Below are 27715 nucleotides of genomic sequence, written 5' to 3' on the forward strand. Positions count from 1 at the left end.
GAGTACAGATTTTGGTCTTGTTGCAAACCATACTGCCATCTGACATAATTAAGCCTAGAGAGAATGAGATTCTTCTTTAGATATTAAAAGTGCCTGTACTGTAAATAATAATGTCATCATCTCTTTCATAGAAAGTATTTTCATTAAGAGCTGCATTTTAATTTCAACACATTTGCATGAATTCATTTGGCTAGTGGTGGGGGGTGGTATTTGATGATTTTTCATCTTCCATGAACTTGCCAGGTGTTTCAATTAGGAAGTTTGTAAAACCCCTTCTCCCCCTCAGGAGCCCTGAAAGAAATACGTTCTCAATCATGTGTTCTGAATGGGGGCATGTTCTCAATAACCACACATCTATTAGCAGGTAGTGACTCTATTGATTGAGTTGACATACCCAGAGGAAAGGGACTTTCTTCCGGGGTGCCTGGGTGGCTCAGTCGGTTGAGCATCTGCCTTCAGCTCAGGTCATGACCTTGGGCTCCCTGCTCAGTGGGGAATCTGCTTCTCCCTCTCCCCCTCCTCATGCGTGCTCTCGCTCTCTCTCTCTCAAATAAATAAAATCTTAAAAAAAAAGGGACTTTCTTCCTTTAAAGAGTGAAATGAACCTAGACGGTTCTTCCCTCATGTTTTTCAAAGGCTTGGGAAACAGGTGTGGACAATATTCCAGAGGTGCAGCAGCAGCCTTGGCAGGCAGGTGCAGCAAGGGAATTTGGTTTGGGTGAAATTCAGGGCAGGGGGCGGTGGGGGGGCAATAGCAGGCTTAAGCTTTGGGATCTGGCAAATAAGCCATGAGGGGTAAGATCAGGTCGGCTTCTTTCCCAAGCAGGATCCCTGCGCTCTCCTTGTCACAAACAGGGGGCAGTCTCTGTTAATTAAAGCCGGGAACCGCGGCCAGAGTGCGGCTCCTCTGAGGACCGGACTCAGATGTCCTGGTGACAGGCAATACTTTATGGAGATTGGAGGCAGATTCTAAAATGGACTTTTCTGTCTAGATTTTGTCTCTTTTCGCTAAGATTTTTTTTTCTTTTTTCCCATTAAATTTAGAAGTGTCTGAAAACCCCCAGCTCTTGGGGGAAGGAGTCTGTGACCTACTCTGCTATCAGGTTGTTGCCCTAAGCTCCCAGCCCTGATGCTGGCTGCGAGGTACCTCAGCGGGGTGCAGTGGGGTGGGAAGGCAAGAAAGCAGAGATTAGAAGTCTGGCAGTCTGCATCTAGCCCTGGCTTTCCCATTTGCTGGCCACTTGACCTTGGACAAAGCCCTTTAACCTCTCTGAGCCTCAGCTTCCTGGACCTTGGCAAGCCTGCTGGAGTAGCCCTCCTGGATTCTAATTTAGTGCATAGAAATATCCCAACCCCTCTGCAAGGTCCCCACAGCAGAAACTCCATTGTCTGTCTCTTTCCTCTCTTGGGTTAACACCAAGGGTCTTGCGTTAAAGATCTTAACAAGTTAATCAAAGCCGACTGTAAATAGTTTTTGAGTGCTTCTCACATCCAACGCTGCTGTAGGTGCTGGGAGACCGCAGGAGTCAAGGCCTCTTTCTGCCCTGGAGTTTACCATTTCAATGTGGGGAGACAAACCAAACATATATTATAACATCGGGTGGATAGGGAGTCTGGAGGCCTATTTTAGGAAGGCACTACCTGCAGTGGTTAGAACACAGGCCCAGGAGTCAAATTTCTTGGGTCAAAAGCCAAGGGAGGCACTTCCCCCCTGTGCTACTATGGGAAACTGGTTTAATTGCTTTGGGCCTCAGTCTCTTCCTCTGTTGTGTGGGCCTGGTTATATTATCTAGCAGATAGAGTTAAATGAGATCAGTCCCTCAAATGTTTTAGCAAATATTCCCAGATTGTCTGCTAGATGCTAGGCACTGCTCTAAGCATCTGTGAGGAGGTGATTTTAGAAAAGACAAGCTTAGTGGGCATGTTGCAAGCACTGAATAAATGTCAGCTATCATTAGCTCTCACACACCAATGCTTGTGTTTGTAGAGACTCACACAGTGGTGGTGGGTGTGGGTCGACAGACGCGCCACACTATCCTATTTTGGGGATCCCGTTATGATGGAGCTGATGAATTTAGACTAAACAATTTCATACCTTGTCCAGGTGGGTTTGGGACAAAATACAGCCCGCAATTCAATGAATCTTCTAGGGCTGGTATACTCCTGGATATGTTCCATCAGTGTTGGCCTGGTGTTTTTGCTGGAACAGGGTCATTCTTGGCTCGTCTTTGGGAAGACAGGTGACATTCATCAAAGAGAAGGCACAATTATCCAAACTCCCTCTCATCCTGAGAAAACTTGCAGTAGAGTCCAACACCCACGTTCCATGCTTTTTCAATTAAGGGGACCCAGGATGTCATTTTATTTGTGGCCCAACATTTTGGGGCTTTGAAAACGCCCGGAGAAGCCCCCGACTGCAGCCCTATGGAGGGGATTGTGGTGGAGACATCATTTCCCTGCAAATCGCCTAGCCGACTGCAAAGTGTATACTTAGTTAATGCAATTAAAAACAAAACGCAGGGGCGTGTGGAGATCTAAATTCGGTGTAGCAGCTTTGGTGCACATCCCGTTTTGGGGGCTACTGGAGTCAAATTCAAGCAGAGGGAAGAAGAAGTGGGAGAAATGGGAGAGGGCCGACGGATGACTGGAATCGGCTGAGTGGAGAAGGCCGATTTGGAAATTGCTGACAGGCGACCGGAGGCTGGAAGCCGAGGGCCCAAGGCCGGACTCCGCAGCACTGGGTGAGGATGTCTGGGGGGTGGGGAGGTGGTTCGGTGAGCACAGGGGCTAGACGGCTTCGGAGACCCACGCGCGGGCTCCAGGTGCGGGAGGGTGGCTGAGGCTGGGCGCCCAGGCCTTGCGCTGCATCAGATCTGGGCGCGCAGAGGCGGCGCCGCGGTGTGCCCTCCTGTGGAACGCAGGGAACGCTGCGAGGTCGTAGAGGGACAGAAAGTGGCAGGTCCAGGGGCCTAGGAGAGTCCCAAGGAAAGACATTCCGGGACGTGGGACGTGCCACTGTCTTGGCCTTGTCTGCTGCCCCCTCCCTACCCCCTGCGCTTCTTTGACTATAGTTCGTCCCACGGCCGTCTCCCGGGGGTGCCTACCCCGGGCCCAGTTGCTTGCCACCCCGCCTTCTCAGCTCAGCCTTGGTCCTCGGCTCCTCCCAGGGAGTTGAACCATCCGGGAGGCGCGCCTGGCTGGAGGGCGCAGTCGGGGGAAGGGCGAGGTGGTCCGGTGCACCTGGAAAGGGCGAGCCTAATCAGACTGTGCCCCCGTCTGCCTTGGAGTGGAAGCCACTTAGTCTGTCCTTATCCCCTCCGAGTCACCCTTTCCCTGGAGGGCATTTTCGAGCCGCAGCTCCTGCGCACGCACGCCTGAAAAAGCCACGGGCGGAGCCGCCTCTGCGCCCAGAACAGGTCTGAGCCGCGCCTCCCGCCCAGAGAGGGCGCGGGAGGTCCCGCAGCGGTCCTCCACCTGCCGGGAAACCCGAGCGGTGCCTTCAGCCCTGGCGGCTGCCGAAGAAGCTCCCTCCTCCCCGCCCGCCAGCCTAGCTCAGCTCTGCACGCCCCCCAACTCGCTCCCGCCCTCCCGAGTCACCTCTTCCGCGCCCCCGCCCCTCTCGAGCTCGCGCCTGTTCCACCCCCCTCCTCTGCCCGCCCTCCTCCCCTCCCCCTTCCCTCCTGCCCTCCCTTCATTCCACAAGTGTTGCTTCGCTCTCTCCAGCGCACTTGGCGAGCTGGAGAGGTGAGAAGGATCCTGCGAGCGGGCGCGGGGCGGCTAGTCCGGAGCCGCCGGCGGAGGGGAAGCGCGAACAGATCGACTCTCCCCTGCTCGCCAGCCCCCGCCTCTCCCAGTAGCCGGCCGGACCTGCACCCGGCGCTTGCCCCCGCTCATCCTCCCCCCTCCCGGCCAGGCGCGCTCCTCCCCGGCCGGCCCCTCGGCGCGCGGCGCGCTGGAGGCGAACGCGGGCTGAGCCGAGCGCAGTGGCCGCCGACCACCGAGCGCCCCGCGCCGCTCCCTGCATGTGCGGCCCGCGGCGGCTCGCAGCCCCCGGCAGCAGCCTCGGCAGCTTCGGCCGCGCCTCGAGAGGCGGCTGCAGCGGCTCCAGCGGCGGCCGAGCGGCCGAGCCCGGGCTGGGAGACACGATGCGCCGCGTTCTCCGGCTGCTCCTCGGCTGCTTCCTCACCGAGCTGTGCGCCCGCGTGTGCCGGGCGCAGGAGCGAGCGGGGCACGGGCAGCTGGCGCAGCTGGGCGGCGTGGTAGTGCTGGCGGGGGGCAACCGCTCCGGGGCCGCCTCCGGAGAGGCCGGCGAGGGCGCGGGGGTCTCCGACGCTCCGCCGACCCGGGCGCCCACGCCGGACTTCTGCAGGGGCTACTTCGATGTCATGGGCCAGTGGGACCCGCCGTTCAACTGCAGCTCGGGCGACTTCATCTTCTGCTGCGGGACTTGTGGCTTCCGGTTCTGCTGCACGTTTAAGAAGCGGCGACTGAACCAGAGCACCTGCACCAACTACGACACTCCGCTGTGGCTCAACACCGGCAAGCCCCCCGCGCGCAAGGACGACCCCCTGCACGACCCCACCAAGGACAAGACCAACCTGATCGTTTACATCATCTGCGGGGTGGTGGCCGTCATGGTGCTCGTAGGCATCTTCACCAAGCTGGGGCTGGAGAAAGCGCACCGGCCCCAAAGGGAACACATGTCCAGGTGGGCTGCCTCCCCCCTCCGCCTCCCCTCCGGGCGCCGCTCTCCCTGCTCTTCCCTCTTCACCTTTTCCCCGGCGTTGGCACTCCCCCCCCATCCCCCGCGTTTCCGCTGGGGGAGGTCGCCCGGGAAAGCCAACTTCGGCTGGGAGCGCGGAGAGGGGGGCGCTGGGCTCCGCACAGGTGTGGATTTGCGCGTGTGTATGTGTGTGTCGGGGGGGGTCTCTGCCCTCTTCACCCTCTCGCCGCCCCCTCCCGCTTAGGATTGAAGCGGATCTGAGACACACAGCCCGGGAGCCTGTGGCCCCGAAGTCTTGGGTTTTGGGGAGGGGTCCCCCGCTCGGATTCCGCATCCTAGCCTCTAGGTAAACAGAGCAGGCGAGCTCGAGAGGGAAGGGAGGCGTGTGTTAGCCCGCGCGCGCGTGTGTGAGGGAGGGAAGGTGTGTGTGCCGCCTGCAACTCGTACGGCTCGCGAAAAAGAGGCGAGGGAGGTGGAAAGAGAGGGGAGGGCGAGAACAAAAGCCTTGCCTGGAGCGGCCGCCTCGCTCTCCCTGAGCTGCCAGGTCCCTGCAGTTGGGACCTCGGTTGCCTCCCCCCGCCCAAAACCCTCACCCGTTTCTCCCGTCACCACCTCTCCTTGTTGGGGGCCGCGGCCTCAGCTGCGCGCTGAGCCCCTTGCCGGGGTTAGCGTGGACTCCAAGGGCCGGAGCCCCGCTCACCAACCCCCTCCCCCCCGCCGCCCCCCAACACCCTGATTCGTCAACTTTCCCGGTTGCCTTATTCATTATGCAAGTCCCAGCGCGAGCAAGTCGCAGCAGATGGGAGAAGGCATTTGGGGATTAATGGAGCTATTTGCCTTTTGCTTTTTTAAAAAGTGTCTAAATTGATTCGCACAACTTTGGAGGCGGAGGACACCGCCACGGGGACGCAGCCCCCAGACCCGACAGAGGCCAGGGTTGGCGTGAGGTTTGGGCGGGCGGGGTTGAAGAGCGACAGAAAGTCTTCCAACAGCTGGAGGGTTGGGCGCAAGCTCGATCTTCTTTCCGAGTGTGGGCAACGGGGTCGCCATGTGTCCCACCCCCTACACACCGACACACACCCTCCCCACACCTCCGGCGGGGGCCCATGTGTGCGCGTGTGGATGCACGCGCTCCGTGCGCCTGCCTAAAAAATCTGAACAAAGAGACCCACCAAAAATAGGCGAAGGAACATTACCACCTCACTAGTAATTATTTTCTATTTATACGCAGAGTATCCGATGACTTTTTTTTCCCCCCAGTGGGGAGGGATTTGGGGGCAGAGGTGAAGAAGTTCCTCTTGGTTTGGGTCAGCAGGGAGGCGTGGATGGATGTTGGGGTCTTGGGGCACCAAGTAAGCTTCGAGGGTATTCAAGAAACCCTGACCAACTACAAGAGTAACACGCTGGCCCCGCCCACCTCCTGCAACCCCAAGATGCCCGGTCTCCAGCCCCAGCGGCGGGTGCTTCGCGTCCCCGCAGTCCCCCGCCAGTCCCTGTAGCTTCCTGGGGTCTGTGTTAAGGTGAGGGCGGAGTGCCGAGGCAGGACTGCGGCAGGCGGCGGGTGTCGCCTTGGTGTAGGGAGAGAGTCACCCAGGGATAGGCAGGCTGCCTTGCAGATTCGGGTTAATTCCTCTGCCGAAATACCCACTGAGCCTTTTCCTTGCAAACCAGCGCTTAAAGGAGCCCTCCTGGGTGTTTGATTGGGGGGTGGGGGAGGGTAGGGAGGCCGGGAGTAGAGAGGCGAGAAGGTGGGTGTCGAGCTAAGGGTGGGTGGCTCTCTTTGGACGTCTGTGGGAGAAGGTGATGCTAGCTTCAGGCTCTCTTTGATCTGGGTATTCCTGTGGAGACAGCACTTCACCGCAGACCTGAGGGCCCAGCAGGGACTCAACTTCCTGTCCTGCCCCCTTGCAGCTCTGTCAGGAGAAAAAGAATCGCCCAGCCTAGCGGGTTGCAGCCACTTCTGCAGGTACCTGGAAAGGGCTGCTTGGGGTGGAATCTGCGGACACCCAGTCCTCTGGTAAAAGCCTCAACATGGCTTCTCCTCTGTACACATTTTGGGAATTCCAGAATGCAGTGGAAGTGCATTCTCTTGAAGAGAAAGAACAGTTGAACCGCCCCCCCCCCCCACGCCCAGAGTGGAGCCCATCCCGGGGCTTGAACTCACCACCCTGAGATCAAGACCTGAGCTGAGATCGAGTTGGAGGCTCAACCGTCAGAGCCACCCAGGTGCCCCCAAGAATAGTTGATTTTTATTGGCAGTTTCCAGGGTATGGTTTCAACCCTGGCTGCTATTTCAGATCCCCTGGAATGCTTTTTAAAAAAATCCTGTTGCTAAGGGGCCCCACCCTAGACAATTTAGATCAGAATCTCTAGGGCTGCGTGCAGCCTGTGTACTTTTGTAAAGCTCTCTAGGCTTTCCAGTGTGTGGCCAATCACTGTTAAGGAAAAGGAACTAACATTTGCCAGGCACTGTACTAGGGTGTGTGCGTGTGAGTGCATGTGCGTGTAAACCTCTTATTTAGTGCTCCCAACTATGAGACAGGTGTTGTTAATTCCCATTTATAGAGGAGAAAATCCTGGCTTAGTTTGGGTGGCTGGCCCAAGGTCACACGGGAAACTGCGAATCCCCAGCCCCCTGGTTTCAACTGTGTTTTCAGTTTCAGCGAGCATTGGGGGGTGGGGGCCCCTTCCTAAAAATGCAAAATGCACATTCTCATGGTTCTGTCTGGAGAGATTCCAGATCAATGTAGGTCTGGGATGAGCCCTAGAAAGCCTCATGTGTTAACAGCCTCCCTGAATGGCCCCTAAAAAGTGGCCTTAGCGTTAACAAAGACTGTTCTTGAGTTTGGGACTATCTTACAGGGTTGGGGGTGGAGGAATTAATCCAGTGTGACTCTCTTACTTGCTTTCTGTTTTGTGTTGCCTGCACGTATAGGGCTCTCTGTGCATTTGTGATGCTGGGGGCTGCCCCAAGGACCCTCCAGATGCATCTTGCCCTGTTGAGGCAGTGAATCATTTGGAGTCCCAGCCACAGCCCGAGCTCATTAGCTGTTGGCTGGAGGAGCTGAAGGGTGAGTTGGGTGGGGGCGGCACACCTGAACTTGGCCTCAGAGAGGGTCTAAGGTGGCTTCCAGGTGAAACTGCTGTGCTGGCTGCAGCCTCTTAATTTATGTTGTCTTGGGCTGTGAGGGTTACGGAGCTGAGGGGCTCGTTCTCATTTCGTCTGACCGCAGCCTCCCTTCAAAGACTTACAGCCCCTTGCTGTCCCCATGTCCCCAAATGCTCCTGTGACCCTGTGCACTCGTGTGATCCCAGGAGAGGCCTCAATGATGTCAGTTTTCGGGCTCAGAGCCCTGGGCATGTGACCTGCCCTCCTTCTGGGCTGATTGGGACTAGAAGCAGGAGAAAGTCAGTAATTCTCAGAGCTGTGGGGGTCTTGCCCACGCTATTGTAAGAGCTTCCCAGACACACCACCAACTATAGCAACATGACATCCAGCCACTATTTATTGGAAGAACAGACTGCAAATGGTGGCCAGCTGTGGTTATCAAACCGCACAGACATGTTTTGTTTGGTCTGCAAGGTATTGCTATTGATGCATTCTTAATTTTATTTTTAAGTTTCTCCTTTTTTTTTTACTGTGAAACATTTTAAACATACCAAAAAAAAAAACCCCAAAAATAAAACCAAAAAACTTGAAAGACTAATAAGAACGAACTCCAGAATAGTCTCTGAGGTTTCTTACCCTGGCACCACCGACATTTGGGGCCAGCTCGTTCTTGGTGGTGGGGGGCTGTCCTGTGCAGTGAAGGGTGTTTGCCAGCATCCTTGGACTCTACCCACTAGGTACCAGTAGTACCCACTCCGCAACCCAGCTGTGACTGTAAAAAAAATAAAAGTCCTTAGCCATAGCCACATGTCATCAAGGGGGTAGAATCAGCCCTCACTGAGAACTACTAATCTAGATTGAACAATCATTAGTTCAAATACGACATTAATTTTGTCATATTTGCTTTATAGTACTCTCCATATTTTCATTTTCTCTCTCCCTTTCTTCCTCTTTCATTCTCTCCTTTTTTCCTTTGTCTTTTGGCTGAAGCCTTCGAAAATCAGTTGCAGACATGACACTTCATCCTTACATACTTCAGCGTGGATCTCCTGAGAACAAGGATGTTCTCCCACAAAACAACGCAATTCCAGTATCACACCCCAGATGAAGGATGGAAATTCCATCATATCGTCAGATATCCAATCATATTAAAATGTTCCCAGTCATGCCAAAAAATGTCTTCCAGAGCTTGGGGTTTCAAACTGGGATCCAGTCAAGGCTCACTGCATCTGGATGTGAAATTTCTTTAATCCCTATTATATATCGTGTTTTAAAACCAACTTAGGAACCAATTGCCAGTGTTTAAAAGCTGGGCGTTTTCACGCAGATAACCAGATTTCTGACTTCTCTTGAGAAATTGGCAGATCCGACAGCACTGGACCTTCATTTTCCCATGGAAGTTGTTGGTTGCCTTTGAGAGGTGACTTCCCTCTTAGGAAGCTTGCAGGTCCCCCTGGGTCTCCACCCGCATGCAGTTCACCTAGCACTGTTACCTGCAGTCCCTAGAAACTCTGTCAGGCCGACCTTAGCAGCAGGGGCTCAAGTCATATGGCCTGAGATTCAATCCGGCGTGGCCACTTAATAGCTATGTGACCTTGGGAAAGTGACTTCATCTCTCTGAGTTTTAGATTCTTCTTGTCTGTAAGACGAGATAATAATGATCCTTGTGTCATAGGCTTGTGTGAGATTTCGCTGAGACTGGGCTTGCGAAGCTCTTAGCACGGGACCTCTTTATGGTCACTGCTTAGTGACTTATTATTAGAATTTTCTGTCCCGTTTCTGCCGAAGGGGTAAATGCTGTATTCTGGAACTCAGTACCTAGCCCTTGCTCTGCTACATCTTTTTAGCTGTGTGACATTGGTCAGGTCTCCCAACTCCAGACTTAGCAGGAGGAGGGGCAGGTTCGGAATAAGAGAGAAGACCCATGGATTACCACATTAAATGCCTTGCAAAGTTTTGGCCTCGGTGATGCTGAAGTACCCTCGGCGGTGAGCTTGTGTGTACGTTCTCACGTAATTTTAGGTCCTTCCCCAGTGAGGCAAGCCTTAGGACAGTCTGCCTTTTAAGAGGCACAGATTACTTTCCATGAGGATGAACAAGCCCCCCGGGGAGTGGAGGAGTCAGACTTCAAACCCAATCAGTCCGGGGCCAGAGCACAGGCCCCTGACCACTAGGCCGCACTGCCTTTGAGTGGACACATGCAGGACATCTGCTGCTGTCTCAGATCACAAGAAGTGCTTGATGCTTTGCAAATGGCAACATGTGCGGTGGGGCCAGTTCAAGGAGCCACTGTAAGATCAAGACCAGGGATGTTTTCTGCATCTGCCCCTGGCAGGGCCAGCCCTCTTGGAGAAGGCATTGATGAAATGACCTTGGGGGCAGGAACGCATGTTTGAAGCTCTGTACACTCGAAACCAATAGTGAACACATGTCATTATCTTGCCCACCTTCAAACAGAATCAGAAATCCAAGTGGCACATTACATAGCCCAGTGTCCTGTGTGTTTTTCAAACACGCTTTGCAAGAGTTGGAGTCCCTTGCAAAGAAATAGCATCAAGTGATACATGTCCTTCCTTCTCTTGCCTTTTCTCTCTCTTTCCAGCTTTCCCCTCTTGCTGCACGTCTGTGCTTATCCTGTGGCTTCGACCAGCTCCCCAGGTTAGAGAATCCCTTGCATGCATATCCTGTTGGCCATGGAAAAGTCTTTATAAATTCTTCTTCCTTGCAAAATATGTTTGCTTCTCTTTGGGCATTGAGTACTGCATTTTATTTTATTTTAATTTATTTAGAGAGCACGCAGGGAGAGGGGCTGAGGGAGAGGGAGAGACTCTTAAGCAGACTCCACGCCCAGCATGAAGCCCAACATGGGGGGCTCGATCTCACGACCCTGAGATCATGACCTGAACCGACAATGTCGGCCACCCAGGTGCCCCTGAGTCCTTGCATTTTAGAAGTCACCTTCATTGGGGTATAATGTACACCATAAAAGGCAAAGTGCAGTTGGATGAGCTTCATCTACACCTGTATCACCACCGCTCCAGAAAGTTACCTCCTGCCCATTGCCCTTGCATTCTAAAGAATAAAAGATGTTTCTGATAGGAGAGGAAATGCTCAGGAATCCTATTCAAGTGTTTAAATGTCAGAACATAGTTCAGACCTTGGGACTCCTGGAAGCTTTGAAGCAAGATGCGGGGACTCTGAGCTCTGTTTGGAAATGTTGGGGTCTTTTATTTGCTCACTATAATTGGAAAGTAAAGGGACACAGCCTTCTCTTTTTGTTCCTCAAATGTACCAAGCTCATTGCTACCTTGGAGCTGTTGTGTTGGCTTGGCTCAAATTCTTCTCCTCCATCAGACCTCACATGCTGGCTCTTACTATTCAGGTCTTAGCTCAAATATCACCTTCTCTGAGAAGCCGTCCCTGACCACCCAGGCTCAGTTACCACTGCCCCCGCCCCTCCGCCCATCGCTTGGTGTTTTTGGCTTCATTTCACATTATAGCCTAAAATTAACTTACTCATTTACTGGTTTGCTAGTTTATTATCTCTCTCTTTGCATTACTGTCCACAGGAAGGAGTGCAGGGACACTAAAGTCTCTTCTGCTGTTGTATCCTCAGCACCCAGGACAGTATCTGGCACAGAGGAGTTCTACTTTCTGACATCCTGGTTTACATAAGAAAGTATCTCTTCTTTTATTTATTCACTCTTTCACATAGTCGTGTAATAGGTATTTATTGTACAGACACAATTCCCGCACTCACAGAGCCAACAGTCAAATGGCTCAAGACAAATAACACATAAGTACATCTAGAAGAAAATGGACACTAAATTGAACCTTATAAAATTGCTAGTATTCAATCATCTGACTTCAAAAATGGCAGCGTTTCCACGTAATTGTTCTGAACTGGGTGAAGGGATATCAAGGAAGAGAGACATTATGTGGACTTGCCCTTAACGACTCTGAAATCTGCAGAACTGACATCCCAGTTTGAAGGCTGTCCAGCAGGAAAATTCCCTTTTACTCAGGAGAGGGTCAGCCTTTTGGTCTATTCAGGCCTTCAACTGATTAGACAAGGCCCACCCACACGGTGGAGGGCAATCTGCTTTACTTAGTCTCTTGATGTAAACGTGCATCTTCTCCAAAAGCACATTCTCAGACACATCCAGAATGGCTTTCGACCAAATATTTGGGCACCTTGTGGCCCAGTCAAGTTGACACTAGAAATTGACAGTCGTAGTACTTTTAGGATCTTGCTACTCAGAGTCTGACGTAGAGCAACGACATTTTCATTACCTGGGAGCTTGAGCAGAAGGATCTCTAGCCTTGCCTCAGACTTGCTGAAACTGAATCTCTGCATTTTTAAAAAAGATTTTATTTATTTGAGAGAGAGAAAGAGCACACAAGCAGGGGGAGCGGCAGGCAGAGGAAAAATCAGCCTCCCTGCCGAGCAGGGAGCCCCATGCGGGGCTCGATCCCAGGACCCTGGGATCATGACCTGAGCCGAAGGCAGATGCTTAACCGACTGAGCCACCCAAATCTGCGTTTTAATAAGACCCCTAGGTAACATGAATGCACTTTGTTTGAGAAGCACCCAAACTGTTTGCCATAAATAGATGACAAATCCCATGAATTTGTTTGGCTTACAGCACATAGTTGGTTCTTCCCCTTTATTTATTGTATCTTTTGTACACGTGTTATGTTTTTTAGTACGTGCCCTAATACACGCCCATTTGTTTTACTAATAAGTATGTGCTCATACCCGTGAACAGCTTTTAGGAGCATGATAAAGCATATATGAAAACAAATTTCAAACTGAGCTGAAGGTACAATAAATACCTTAAAATGTGTTGCTAAGCATGATGATGTCATGCAACCATCAGCGAATATCTCAAAGGTTGAGGAAGCTCATCATTAATAAGCAATCCATTTTTTGAATATTTCTCATGAGAGTTTTGATTGTTTTTGGCTGACTTTGCTTTGATCTGAATAGACAATCTTTGTTTTTAACCTTGTGACAAGCTAGCTGTTGCAGAGAGGGGGAGAGTTGACTCTATTGTGTTCTTGGGTTTGCTCTGTTAGTATTATCTTCAGGCTGTGGTTTTGTGGTGGGGGGCATTTTTAAGCCACAGGCCTGCTCGGTGATGGTTAGCCTACTCATAGATAGGTAATTTATCTGCATAGCCCCTTTCAGGGTGCCCAGAGCTGCAGTATAGGCAATGCACCCCAATGATGGTGCTGTTACCAGTCGCCCTCCTGGGCCTGAGGTTCCTGATTCTCACTGTCCGACATGGGCTTTTCAAGGGTGGGCTCCAGCATCCATACACAACATTACATTGACTTCTTCCTTGAACCACTAAAGACCACACACACAAGTTCTCAGATTTCCTTTCCTGATGCCAAATCATTTTATGTGGTCCCTGGAGGAAGCAGACCATACCTTGCAGACTGCTTTTCCGGGATATGGAGGCCTCTTAGGAACCTGTCATTTCCACTGCACACTCTATGAGGGGCTGCCTTGGGGGAAAAGCAGCCTTGGCTTCTGCGGTGGATTTTCAAGAATTTCAGCACTCAGGAGAAGCCCAGGGGATCTGTAGAAAGCAGTGCCGACCAAGTTCATGGTAGCTTGTCCTGATAAATTACTTTGCTAACCTCTTGAAAGCCTGAATACTTTGGAATTTTTTTTTTGGGGGGGGGACTCCTTAGAGAATCTGGGGAAAGCTATGGCTTCTTGTTCTATGGGCACAAAATTTCCATTCAATTCCAAAGGGGTTCACAGATCTCTTGAAGCTCATGATGAAGAACCTGTTTAGAAGGGAAAAAGGCAAATTAGAGTTAGAGGGCATGTGCCCTTTGCCTCAAACGTTCCTTTCTCGTAGCCCTGTTGAGTTTCAGAAACTGCTTACAGCACATAGCGGGGAAGGAGGCCGAGCTCTGATGTTAGGGACACTCAGGTTTGTATCTTGGTCCCTGCACTGATGAGCTGGGTTAACTTGAGCAGCTTTTTGCTCCATAAAATGGGTAGGTTAATCCTCACTTTGAATGCTCCCTTCCTTCTTGGCCATCTTCCAGCTTCATTGGCCTTCTTTCTTGCACCTCAAATGTTTGATCTCTTTCCTGCCTCAGGGCCTTTGCACTCACTGTTCCCTCTGCCAGGAAGGTTCTTTCCATCATCTTTATGTGACCACCTTCTCACCATTCAGGGCTCAACTCAAATGTCTCCTCCTCAGGAAAGCTTTTCCAGATCACTTTTATCTCTCTTTCTCTGTTTATTTAGAATTTTTAGAAAGTGTGCAATTCAGTGATTTTTGGCATAGTCACAGAGTTGAACCACCATCACCGCTCTGATCCCAGAACCTTTTCATTATCGAAAGTCCGTATACATTAATGCAACAGCCAGTCCCCAGTCCTCCCTCTCTCTAGCCCCTGGCCATCTCCACTCATCTACTTTCTATCTCTATGGATTTGCCTCTTCTGAACATTTCGTATAAATAGAATCATCCATTCTGTGGCTTTTTGGGTCTGGCTTTTTTTGCAGAGGATCAGGTTTCTAGGTTCCATTCATGTTGTACCAGGCGTCAATACCTTATGCTTTTCATGGCTGAGTCATACTCCAGCTCATATCACATATTTTGGTTATCCATTCATTCGTTTATTTGGGTTGTTTTCCACTTTTGGGCTGTTTGGAATAACGCTGCTATGCACCGGTGTCTCTTGATCCTGTTACACTTTTGTGTATTTAAGTTTCACAGCTCTTGTTGACTTATTTAACATGCATATTTCTTATCCTGTCCCCTAGAATATAAGCTCCAAGCAGGCAGTGGTCTTGTTCATCTTGCATATTGCTGTGTTCCCAGAGTCTTAAATAGTGCCTGGCACAGAGTAGGCAATAGATGTTTGTTGAGTGAATGAACGAATGAATGAATGGGAGCAGTTGCTATTCTCTTGTCTCTTGGAGGACTCAATCTTTTCCTCTAATTCACATGGGACTCTTGCTGTGTTCCCTGTATCTCACATCTGACACTTCTTGCCGCCTGTAGTTCTCCATTATCTCATTGCCCCATGAGCAACCACTCCCCCAAGCTCGGGGCCTCTGTTACCCTAACAGAGTCTCAGACTTGAATGTGCAGCAGAAAACGCAGGTGGCCTGGGCTCTGGAGTTTCTGAGTCAGTGAGTCTGGGTGGTTCTGAAAATTTGCATTTTAACACGTGCTCCGGGGGAGGCTATTGCTCTTGGTTGGCAGACCACTATCTGAGAATCGATGCTCTGGGGGGGGGGGGGTGGGGGTAAATTTCAGCCCGCAGACTGGGCCTGTTGAGTTCAGAAGTGGTATGTGTGGGCCTCACTCAAAGAGCTCACCTTGCTTCTCTTTCTCCCTTGATGGGGATTCAGAGGGTTCTGGTTTGTTAAGAGCATCCTGATGGATCTGAGATCATGGCAGTATTGCTTGTGGGAGTGGACCCTGGAGAGGAGGCACGGGTGAGGATGCTTACTGCAGGGTTGTGTACGGAGGCGGGGGGGGTGTCACTGACCATCCAGGTTCCCCTAACCAGGGAAATGGATAAGCAGGGCGGGTGCTCTGCCACTTCACCGTGAAACCACAGCATGAAGGAGATTCACATTTTGCAATAGGGCTATAGCTCTCAGATTGTGCAAAGAGAAAGAAACCATGAGGTTTATGGCAAAAACACTGCTCATGTCAAAGATACACAGCTGTGCAATGATATCTGCAACGGTCTATACCGTTGCAGGATAATCCTATCTAAACAAAGATACAATGGAGAGCAGGTAAAGTGAATGTGTTGGTGAGGTCTGACCTCAGGAGTGATGTCTCTTTGACAGCTATCTCTGTTCTGTTCTGTGTGCAAACATTGAGCTGCTTGGCTAAGTTTACGTCTAATTGTGAAGGTCACTGTTCTGGTTGAATTGGGTGCCAGCCCTGCTCCACCCCCTCCCCCCCCCGCCCCCCCCGCCCCATTAAAACAAGTCTTTTTTAAAGTCCTGGTCTTGTGGTCCTGGGAATGTGACTTGATTTAGACATAGGATCGTTGCAGATGTCGTGATTTAAGGCAAGGTTATCCTGGAGCAGGGTGGGCCTCTAACCCAGTATGACTGGTGTCCTTAAAAGACAGAGACGGTGGGAGACCCACCAGGGGAAGATGGAGATTTCTAGCAACCAGCAGAAGCCAGGAAGTGTCAAGGGAGGAGGCTCCCTGTAGGTTTCTGAAGGGGTGTGGCCCTGCCAATATCTTGATTTTGGATTTCTGGCCTCCAGAGCTGTGAGCCCATAATTTGTGTGGTTTGAAGCCACCTAGTTTGTGGTACATTGTTATAGCAGCCCAGGAAACTAATATAGTCCCTTAACACCTCTCACCTTGTTTTCTTATTTGTTGAATAATAGTAAAAAATATCAACCCTTGGGTAAGCGTCAGCGAGATTAAACATGATGGTAAACGGGAAAGGCCCAAAACACAGTAGGTGACTCGGGTTGTATGCTTTCCCTTCATCCCAGCTACTGATCAAGAGGGGCACCAACAAGGGGCGTGGCTGGATCACACCATATCCTCCCTAGCTGCAGGAAACCCAATTCACGCAGGATGCCGAGCTGTGCGTAGGGTCTGGCTCAGCCCTGTCCAACTGGCTGTGTGACCTTCAGTAGGTTAATTTACCTCTCTGAGCCTATGTTTGCTCATCTGTAAAGAAGGACTAATAAACCTCAGAAGGTGTTCGTATGCTACTTAGTTGAATTAAGGCTTGTAACGTGATTAGCATGGGGGCCGGCTTATGGTAAGTACTCCATAAATGCTATTTATTGCTAATAGTGGGCCATTGCTCTACATGAAGTGTGGGATCTAGCGTTAGCTATGAAGGGGGACTAAGTTTATGGGGTGCAGACATGTTAGATTCTTCACTGAATCCTCTCAACAACTCAGCAAGGTGGGTGATACTGCTCTTACGTAGCTATTGTGAGGAGCATGTGGACTGTTTTGCACGAAGTCCTTATGTAACCTCTAATTGCAGTGACCATTTTACTCCCTTACATCCTTTTCTCCCTCCCAACCCCTCACTAGAATGGCAGCTCGTGGAGTCAGGGGCCTCGTCTTCATAAGCCCAGGGCTCTGAGCACAGCAGGTGCCAGTCATTGTGTTTGGAATGAACAGATTGAAATTCTTTCTTCTTTCAGGGCCCTTGCAGATGTCATGAGGCCACAGGGCCACTGCAACACTGACCACATGGAGAGGGACCTCAACATTGTGGTTCATGTCCAGCATTATGAAAACATGGATACCAGAACCCCCATAAATAATCTTCGTAAGTATAGTCGTGCGGTCCACTCCCAGCCCCACTTGGTGATCCATACAGTGATCACATGTCTAGATTTCATGGTCTGTGTTTGGGTTCATCAAGAGCTTTTTTGTTTGTTGGCGAGTTAGAAGTTTGATTTCATCTCTCCAGGATGAAGCTGTGTTTGGCTTCATCAGATTTCACTTGGTTTGTTTCTCGGTTAAAGAGTGATTCCACTTGGTTGGTTTCCTACAGTTGGTTCTGTTAACGAATGGCCCTCTTGGTTGGTTCATGATGGTTGGGTACCTCGTTAACCAATGGGTTACTTGGTTGATTCATCTGAGATAGTTGATCTCTTAGCCCAATAACCCATTTTATTGGTTCATCTTGATGGGGCAATCGGTGAACCAATGGCCCATTTGCTTATTTGCTTCTTGAGGTAGACCAGTTGTGATCTTTAGGTTTCATACTGTTTTCCATGAACAGATAGTAGTTCAGAAGAATTTGATCTCTTTTTCATCAAAATAGAGTTTGGCAAAAATAAATCACAAACTATCCTGTGTGTGTATGCACACACACGTGCACATACATGTTTGTGTGTGGTGTGTTCCGTTGTGGTTATGTTGGTTTGGGGTGTGTACATGCGACTCAGAGTAGCAAATTCCCTTCCATTTTTCTGCCAGGGGGACAAATGCTACATAGGTATTCTTGAGCTGACAGAGCATACTTGGGGATCTCAGGATGGTCCCTCAATTTTCCTTTCCTTTCAAAGGTCTTTATATACAATATACGTTATGGAGCTGATGTACTGACTAATGGGAGGAGGGGAAGCAAGGTTGTTTAGTTTTTGACAGTAGGGTACTACCGTGTTTATTCCTAGCAATTATGTTTTCAAGTAACCCCCACATTAAAGTAATGTGGAGGGCTTGGTTTGAAATAACAAAAGCCAGACAATTTAAAAGATGCATTTAGTTGTGGCTGGAGGCTCTTAAAAACATCATGCATTTTAGAGGCTGGGTTGCCTTGGCTGAAACTCCACTAGCAGAGTTGCAGCACTGTTTTATTTGCTGAATCATCGTTTTCAACTGTTTGGCCACAAATTTTTATGCTCGATGGTTGGTGGAATAAATCTGTGGCGTTTGATAGAGGTGATAGAAATTCTTTGATTCTGCATGGTGATAATTTTTCATAGCCTTGGAAAAATGTTGCGGTATATTTGTAAAGTCAACGTTTACATAGTTTGAAAATGGGTTACCAAATAGAATGTCTTAGGTGTCATTGTATTAAATAATTCGACATTATTTATTTATGAACCCGGTCATAGAATGGCATGAGAAATAGCCACATTTTAGAGCCAAATACATCAGCATTTGGAAGTTTTATGACTGAATCTCACAGCCCTGAAAGATACGGTAAATTGTACCAACTCTGACAGGGCGGTTGCTGAGCCCAGTTCTGGCTTTGATGGAAATAGGCACAGTCTCTTTCAGATGTCACCGGGAAATAAGTTGAACCTAGGTGTACGTGAGCTAATGCCATCGTGGAGGAGACAGAGTTGAAATGGTGTTGAGTCCCTGGCTATACAAGGTGACTGTTAACAAGTTTCTCATGTGAAGTTTCAATCTTTAGGATGATTTTTGAATCAGCACTCAAATGGAATAACAAACTCATTGAAGTCCCCCGCGTTTCATCATTGCATCAGGCAAAAGGGCAAGGAACATTAATGAATCTGTTTCAGTAAGGGACTTTTGTTTAAAGTTGTACTGAAAACAAGTTACTGCTCAGAGATGGGTGTCCGGGAACTGAGTAATTCAGAAGTCTCTCGTGACGGACTAACTGGGCTTATTTATGATTCTTGCCTTTAGTTTGTATCTGAGTCTCTCAGTAATCAGTGATACTTATGCTAATTAGAAGAAATGTATCTTGTAATATTCTACTGGGTAGAAGTATACCACAGCATTCCTGGTAGACTACAGAAGGGAATTCCAGGTGTATTCCCACATTGCATTCTTGCATTAACAAGATGTTAATTTGCTGCTGGGTTGATCCAGTTCTTATTTCCTAGAATTCTTGGGAACATCTGGAAAATAAGCATATAGCCCTTCCACAGATTTCCACTAATCAGTTCAATTTTGTAACTAATGCAGTACTTTGTAGTAATGATAGGCTTCCTTGTAATGATTTTGTCTTTTTATTGATTCACAGGAGCTATTTATATATTACAGACATAGGGAAAATTTACATGTTCAGGAGAAGGAATGATTTTTGGGAGTTCACTGAAAGGATAGGCCTCGATGACTGGTGTTTATCAGTTGTCAGGGGTTCAAGAAGCCATGCAGTTGCTAGAGTCCATTTTGACCCACAGAGAACTAGGAGAGAAGGAATCCAGTCCAACTGAGAAGTTAGGCCAGCTCTTGGTGCCAGAATGAGAACGCACCTATTGAATATAAAACCCTTTTCTGGACATTGTGGGAACTGTGAAGATTTACAATTACAACAAATGGAACAAAAATGCATCCATTTGTGATATACCAAAAAGGGGCCCATCATGCCATTGTTGGGGTGTTCTTCACTAAACATTCAAGTGACCAGATTTGACCGGGAATTTGATAGCCCAAACTTGAATGTCATTTTTATCTCTATTCAGTGACCCGCTCGACATAGCTTTAAGGGAATCCTCCTCTCCATCTATTTATCTTTCTTCATCTTAATATTAATGCTAGACCCCTTTCTGGTCTTCCCATTATGCTTTGGTCACATGCTAAGAGGATCCAAAGTCAGTGGCTATTTAGGAGGAAGGGAGTGGGGAAGGACTAGGGTAGAGGCAAATGGAAGGGGGCGGAAAGCTTCAATGTGGGGAAATTTTGCCACTTTTCCTTTATAATTTTCCTATGGTAGATTTTTCCTGTGATATGCAAGACTTGCCTTTTTATCTGAAGATGGATTTTTCTTCAGCTGATGCCGTTCATGTTCTTTCCAGGCATTCAGTGGTATTGCCTAAAAATATTTAGTCTGATAATCAAAAGGGCCTCGACCTCTTTGATGAACAGGATGTAGATTCAGATGAGATAGTGATTTTTCGCAAACGCTCCTCAGCTTCTGTGTAATTATAGTTTGCTTTTGAAGGCACATTTTGTCCTCAAGTGCTATGAACGTGCTTCTGTCTCCCCCACCCCAGCCTCACAGCCTGCCAGTGACACTCCCCATCCTTTCTGGGAGTGCAGGGTAAATATAGGCTCCCTTTCGTCTTAAGGATGGGTGATGGGATTGAAGACTGTGGATACAAGGAGAGAGCTTGGATCAACGTCTCTCAACTCGTTTGTGTTAACAGCGCGCTTTATTTTTTTTAAATGCAGTTTTGGTTTTGGAATACTTTTATATTTACAGAGAGGTTGCAAAATAACACCCAGAGTTCTGTATACTCCTCACCCACTTTCCCCTAATGTGAACATCTTCCATTACTGTGTACACCTGTCAAAACTAAGAAATCAACATTAGTATGTTATTTTTAGCTGAGCTGTAGATAATGTTCGGATTTCACGATATTTCTTCACTTATGTCCCTCTTCTGTTCCAGGATCCACTCCAGGATGCCGCATTGTATTTAGTACAGTAAACTTGATAGTAGAATTTTGGTTGGCCGTATGGTTTAATGATGTGGTAAAGACTGAAAACAACCCTAAATAAGTCAGCAGCAATTACAAAGCCTTTATTGCCATAGTATAAAAAGTGTCTCCCAGGGTCTATAAAAACAGCCACAGAAAATTGTTCACCTGGTCACTGTTGGAATAGAACCAGCTGATATTCCGACTGTGCTCTCACATAGACTTGTTGGACAGAGTACCCTCCGGTTCCACCCAAACACGCGACCCCTCTTTGGAATTGGATTAATGTTCCCCTGTTTATTTAGCGGCATAATCTGAGAAGGTGAGATCTCACCCTGAACTGAGGAGAAGTGGTAACTTGATGTTTCAGGATAGAGAATCCATCAAAAAGACCAGGCTCCCTTTCCAGCCTCACCCCACCCCCTACTGCCCCAGAACCATTCCCAAGTGGGTTTACAAGGAACCAGATGCAAAGCAGATCCATGGTTTAGCTTCTGAAGATGCTGTACAGCTCATGTCTAGGGCCAAATGGATTTCTATTCATTTGTCCACATTTACCAAGGTACCTGGGTGTCATTTACGTGACTTTTGGAGGCACTTGTCCAGATATTCCTAAATATCTTTTCAAAATCGGGGGAATTTCCTAATCAGGGCAGGTGTATAAGATTCAAACATATGTAAGATAGCGAAATGTTAACAGCAACTTATATAGACAGCGTTCTAAACCCCCAAAACAATGAATCTTCAAAACCTTATTAGGCTGGTACTGTTATTTTCACCTCATAAAGGTGGGGAAGCTGAGGCTCAGAGAGGTTAAATGGCTTATCCAGAGTTCATACAGCTACTCAGTGTTGGAGCTGGGATTTAAACAGGGCCAGTCAGACCCTAAGGTCTGTGTTGTAACCACTATACTACATGACCCCTCCTTCTGGGATAGGTGTTTGCAGAATGGGGAAGTCTTCCCCTTAGGAGCTGAAGTTAATAAAGGATATGCTAGATGAACCCAAAGGTCAGTTGGCACTGTAGGAAAGAGAGCTATTTCCAAAATATAATCCAGTGTGCTGAGTATATTGTGGAGTCCTTCCTTAGGAGGAACAGTAACTAACATTTATTGAGCACTTGCTATGTGCCAGGCATTGTGTTAAAACTTTGGATGCCTTAGCTCGTTTTGTACTGAAAACAACCTTCAAAACAGCCTAGCTCATCCCTGCCCCAGGATCTTTGCACTTGCTGTGCTTCCCACCTACAGAACCCGGCTCCCAGGCTTCCAGCCTTTTACATCTTACCCCCAAAGCTGCCTCATTGGAGAGGACTTCCATGTTTCCCTCTGACCCCCAAGTCACCTACTGTTCCTCATTTCCCCATTATTTTCTTTGTAACTTTTCTTCCCTCTGGAATTGTCTTCCTCATTATTTATGCCTACAACATAAACTCCATGAGAACAAATGCTGTGTATTTTCATAGCCGCCCCACATGCTGTGGGAACCGGGCTGGCTCACCACAGCAGCCCTGTACATTTTTGTCCAGTGAATGAAAAAGCCCCTGGAAGGGGTACTGTTATGCCTGTTTTATGAAGGAGAAAACTGAGATTCATGGAAACTGAGGAACTCACCTAACACGATGACTGGGGTTGACTTTAAAAAAATCACCAGGAAAACATAAAATTGTGGGGGATGGCAGATGAAACAGAAGGGGGAGAATATTATTGCAGCTGGGTGGCCAGATGCATAGGGGTTCATTCTGTTCTTGTGTCTATTTGAAAATATCCACAATGAAATTAAAAGTGAAAGAACTTGTCCATGGTGTCCTAGTTTAATAGAGGAAGTGGGATTCACACCCAGGTCTGTCTGACTACATAGCCTGAACTTTGTTGGATACACATGGGGGTATCTTCTGGTGAATATATAGGCTCAGGAAGGGTGGGAATCAGGGCCACCTTTGGGACTTCAGTAGGTGGAGTGAGTAATAAAGCATCATGATCTTTTGTCTTTAATGCACGTAATCACTGTGTCTTTTAGTTCATATTCTTCAGAGAGACAAAATATGATTAGTTTCTGACTAGCCAGTGACCTGGCTTCCTCTGGATCGACTGTCTGACTCTGGTTCAATCACTTGGATGTGGTGGAGAGTATCTTGGCCCCTCTCATGACTATGGTGGGGCGGATTCTCCAAGAAGGTCATGCTTGAGAAGTGGGGTGGAGATTGCCGTTTGAAGCTTTCTTGGGGTGGGAGCAGGGATTGTGTCTGTTTTAGTCACCCCTGTATCTCCTGTGAGATGACACAGTGCTCAATAGATGTTTGTTGAATGAATGGACACATGCATGGATGGATGAATCTCAAGCCTATGTGCCATAAGAAGCCCACTGGAACCTGTTACTGTTAGCAGGACCCTTGGGATTTTGAATGTTGAGGAAACTTGGCTAATTCCAACTCCTGTGAGGCTTTAACTCTTTTCAACTCAGCCACAGCTACCAACGCTCTTTGTTTCTGAAATGTGAACATTCTTTTCCACAGTTGGGCGGGCTAAAACTGCTCCATCTGAGGACCTATGACTATTACGGTTTTGGCACATGGGTCAGTAAATTATAGAGTTAATAAGAGTTAGGGGTTGGATCTATAACTGAATTAGCTAAAAACATTTTTTTAAAGATTTTTATTTATTTGAGAGAGAGAGAATGAGAGAGAGCACAAGAGGGAGGAGGTTCAGAGGGAGAAGCAGACTCCCCGCTGGGCAGGGAGCCCGATGTGGGACTCGATCCTGGGACTCCAGGATCATGACCTGAGCCGAAGGCAGTCGCTTAACCAACTAAGGCACCCAGCGCCCCTAGCTAAAAACATTTGTAGCTAAAAACAAGTGCAATGGTTTGAGTCAATTTTGTGTGGTTTTAGATCAAGAGTTCTGGTTTTCTCTTGAAGTATTCAGTGTTACAGATGAGTCTCTGATGTGTGGATGGTGCCCGCTAAACATATCCAATGTGACTTCGTGATAAGTGCATTGAGGGAGTGGGGAATATGGGCTTGGCAGGTCTTGGGTAACTGAACTGGGTATCTGCTCTTTCACCTATTAGCTATGTAATCTTGGAAAAATTAATTTTTTGAACCTCGGTGTCCCATACTATAAAAGGAGCAAAATACAAGATTGTTGGGAGGATTAAATGCATTAACACATATAATGAACTTAGCATGATGGCTGGTAACATATAAATGTTGGTCGCTACCATTATTATTTGTGGAACGAGTGAACATTAGTGCTAATGTGGTCCATTAACGAGGGGACAATGATATACACCAGCACGAATTCCTCGTGCATTTGATATTTCAAAGTGAAAATGTTTTCACTCTGTGTGTCAGTTGATAACACAATCTGTGTGTGTGTGTGTGCGTGTGTGTGTTTGTTACTACTAATGTTTTTGATGCAAATGAGAACTAAAGAATCTGTCAATTTCTTCCCAAGGAAATAGCTCTGATGGAGCAGCTGTACCATTCTTAGACATTTGTTCCTGTCTTATGTTTTCCTTCAATTCTCGTTGAAACACACGAGCTTTTGTTCTGTTAGGAATATTGATTTTAATATTATATTTACAGTGGCAGTCTAGGCCTGTAGGAATCTGTATGGTCTCAAACATGTCTTTTGTTTCCACCCAGAAAATGAGATTGTGTATGCATGAGGGTGTGTGTGTGAGGGTGTGTGTGCAAGCAACAGAGCAACAGAGCCCTTAAAAGAAAAAAAAAACAAAAACAAAACAAAAACCCAAAACCTACCACCTCCTGGGCTATTTTCAAAAATTGCTACTAATGCTGGCCACATGGCATTGCCTAATTAAATTTGCATTGCTTTTCCAAAGTGCTTCCAAGCAGCTGTAGGACTGTTTGTAAAGAAAGCCTAGGTGCCCACCCCAGTGTCTGGTTTAGCTTAAAAGATGCCAAGTTCTGTTACTTCCATAGCCAGGAAAGCCTATTCTTGGACACAGTTTCTTTGGGAGAGCATTTCTATTTATATATCGGGATTAAATGATGCAACATGCCTACTATGTTTTTGACACTTAGCGTGGGTATAAAAAGAGTGAAAAATGAAACAAATACAGGTATTGAAATAGGTATCACACCGCCATGTTATAGATGAGAAGACTGTGGCTCAGAGAGTTTAAGTAACCTGCCCAAGGCCACAGGCATATTCGGTAAGGCGTTCAGATCCTATACATGGGTCCAAACACGAACCCATCTCTGTCTGGCTTTAAGCTTTGTACTCTATTCATGACCTTTCTTGTACCTTCCCCGAAGACCTACACTGGGTGATGCTCCAGTTATCTCTCTTCTTCTCTTTCTTGTCCTCATTTATTGATTTCTGCTAAGAATCACTGTATTAGACTCTACTAATCTTTGAAAATGGGCCAGTTGTGATAAAGTCACTATTTCTGTTTTGGAGGACTCAGATTTTAGTCAATTTGTCTGATTCCTTGTCATTAAAATTTCCATTGAGTCAATCAATATTTAGCTGATACTTACTATAATCCTGCTATGAGCCAGGCAGTGTATTAGGAATTGGAGGTATGAGGATCGATGAGACAAAAATAGGAACTATTCTCTTGGAGTTTATGGGACAGTGAAGTAGGTAATTGCAAAGAAGCATGGTAGGAGTAAAAGTCAGGGTGCTATGGGAGCAGGCAGGAGACCTCCTCGAAACATCTGGGGTTGAAGGAGAGGGAAGAGATTAGGACCTTTTTTTTTTTTTTTTTTGAGAAATTGATATTTCGTTCTGAGAGAGCAATACACCCTAACAACTTTCCAAGAATCATAGTGAAAGAAAGCAGAAAAATTTCATGTACTGATTTTCCTTGCCTTTGGTCGAGGGGAGATGTTTCAGTTTTAGAATGTATAGGTCTTTCTGGGCACCTGGGCGGCTCATTCGGTTGAGTGGCTGACTCTTGATTGCCGTTCAGGTCGTGATCTCAGGGTCCTGGGATTGAGCCCCATGACAGGCTCCCTGCTCAGTGGGGAGTCTACTTGAGGCTTCTCCTTCTTTCCCTCTGCCCCTTCCCCTGCTCTTTAACATGAATAAATCTTTAAGAAAAAGAATATAGGTCTTTCTTGCAGGTCTGATTAGTCTTATACAAATTGTATAAAGGGAGAAGGGGATTTTGTTTGGTTAGGGTCACACAGCTTTTAGTAGGAAAACAAAAGTGCCATATTTAGGAAGACCTAAACTTCAGGATTAGCTGTCGGGAGTTGAATATAGATTCTTTTCAGAGTATTCTTTTTAGTTCAGTCAGCTTGCTGTTCTTCAAGATTAGCGTTGAATTTTTTCTTCTTTAAAAAAAATAACAGCTAATACAAAATTAAGCAATATAGTTTACTACCATAATACATACATTAAAATAATTTATAATAAGGTTTTAGGAAGCTGCTTGAAAAACTCCAATAAGAATTCTCAATAAAGTTAATTACAAGTTGAAAAGGAAACCCCATCACATTATTCTGAGAATGCAGTTAATGAAACTAAGTGTAATCATAATCTGAATATTTCATTAAATGGAGACTTAAACTCATTAATTTAGGTATTAGGCTGGGAGTTGTGTGCTCACATGAAGACTGCCATGTTCAAAGCAGAGCCTGCACTGTATTCTATGCATTTAAATCCAGCCCTTGTCCCCCAAGATGGGCTCTCATTTGGAGATCTGTCCCTGATGCTGAATCACTCCCTGGATGCACTTATATGGTTCAAACGACCCAGCAAGAAAAGTTTATCTCCTAGAATTTTGGAGCTTGAGGGCACTTCAGGAATCATCTTGCCTTTGGCTCACCCCAATTTTGGTTTCAAAGATGATTAAAAATTGTAAAGAGAGGGACGCCTGGGTGACTCAGTCGGTTAAGCGTCTGCCTTCGGCTCAGGTCATGATCTTGGGGTCCTGGGATCGAGTCCCGCATCGGGCTCCCTGCTCAGCGAGGCGCCTGCTTCTCCCTCTGCCTGCCCCTCCCTCTGCTTGTGCTCTCTCTCTCTCTGACAAATAAATAAAATCTTTAAAAAAAATTGTAAAGAGATTGAAGAACTGTGGGATCCACATAGTGTACTTTCAATTTTGCCAAGAAAGGGAAATTATGGTAAAAATAACTACAAAATACTATCACCATTGTTTCATAAATGGTATGGGCATTTTAACACCCAACATGTCGGTAAGAAATACTTGAAATAAAATACAGTTCCGAAATCAAATGAAGTGTTAGTTTTTTGAAAAACTTATTCCCCTGTCCTTATTTTTTTCTCTCTCCTTTTCCCTCCCATCAGTTGAAAATGAGAACAAGGATTTGTAGTTTGGGGGATCATTGATTATTCCTTAGATGGTTTGCTCATTGAATGAGTATTTACTGAGTAAATACTGGGGGTTGGTGCTGGGGATACAGAGATTGGCTTTGTGTGTGTGTGTGTGTGTGTGTGTGTGTGTGTGTGTTTAGGTAGGTAGGTTTATACATATATGACTTCATAGAGATTATACTTAGTCCATTCTTTACATTTTACAAGTAATGAAACTGAGGACCAGGAAAATGTATGTTTTTTTTTTTAAGTTCTACAATAATGAAACTTATCAGATTAACACTGTTTTAAAAATTTTATTGACTATTTAGGACACAATAATTGGTCACAAATACATGTTTACTTGGCAGTTCTCTGAGATGGACTTAAAGTTGTGAAGGGAAGGGATAGACTTTATAGCAATTGGTACAGCACTAGTTTAGTTTGATGCCTTACCTGTAATCCAAACGAAACTCTTTGAAATATTCAGATATTCTTGACATTTTAAAAAAAGATTTTATTTACTTATTTATTTAGCACGGGTGGAGGTGGGGAGGGGCAGAGGGAGAGAGAGAATCCCAAGCAGGCTCCATGCTGAGTGCAGAGCCCGACATGGGGCTTGATCGCATGACCCTGAGATCATGACCTGAGACAAAATCAGGAGTCGGATGCCCAACCGACTGAGCCACACAGTCGCCCTAGACATT

At 47.3% G+C, this 27715-nt stretch overlaps 1 protein-coding gene across 1 annotated transcript in view; it reads left to right on the forward strand.

The window, feature by feature from the left end:
• The first annotated feature begins 4022 nt into the window (after positions 1-4022).
• Positions 4023-27715, forward strand: part of SHISA9 (shisa family member 9) — a 282062-nt gene continuing 258369 nt past the window's right edge. The window contains exons 1-2 of the mRNA XM_028117450.2: positions 4023-4708; positions 17015-17142. Coding sequence (XP_027973251.2) covers positions 4023-4708; positions 17015-17142 — 814 coding nt within the window. The remainder of the gene's footprint in view (positions 4709-17014; positions 17143-27715) is intronic.

Source organism: Eumetopias jubatus, unplaced genomic scaffold (assembly GCF_037043125.1).
Source record: "Eumetopias jubatus isolate StellerSeaLion01/CBP00866 unplaced genomic scaffold, mEumJub1_p1.0 scaffold_12, whole genome shotgun sequence".
In the NCBI taxonomy this organism is placed as follows: Eukaryota; Metazoa; Chordata; class Mammalia; order Carnivora; family Otariidae; genus Eumetopias; species Eumetopias jubatus.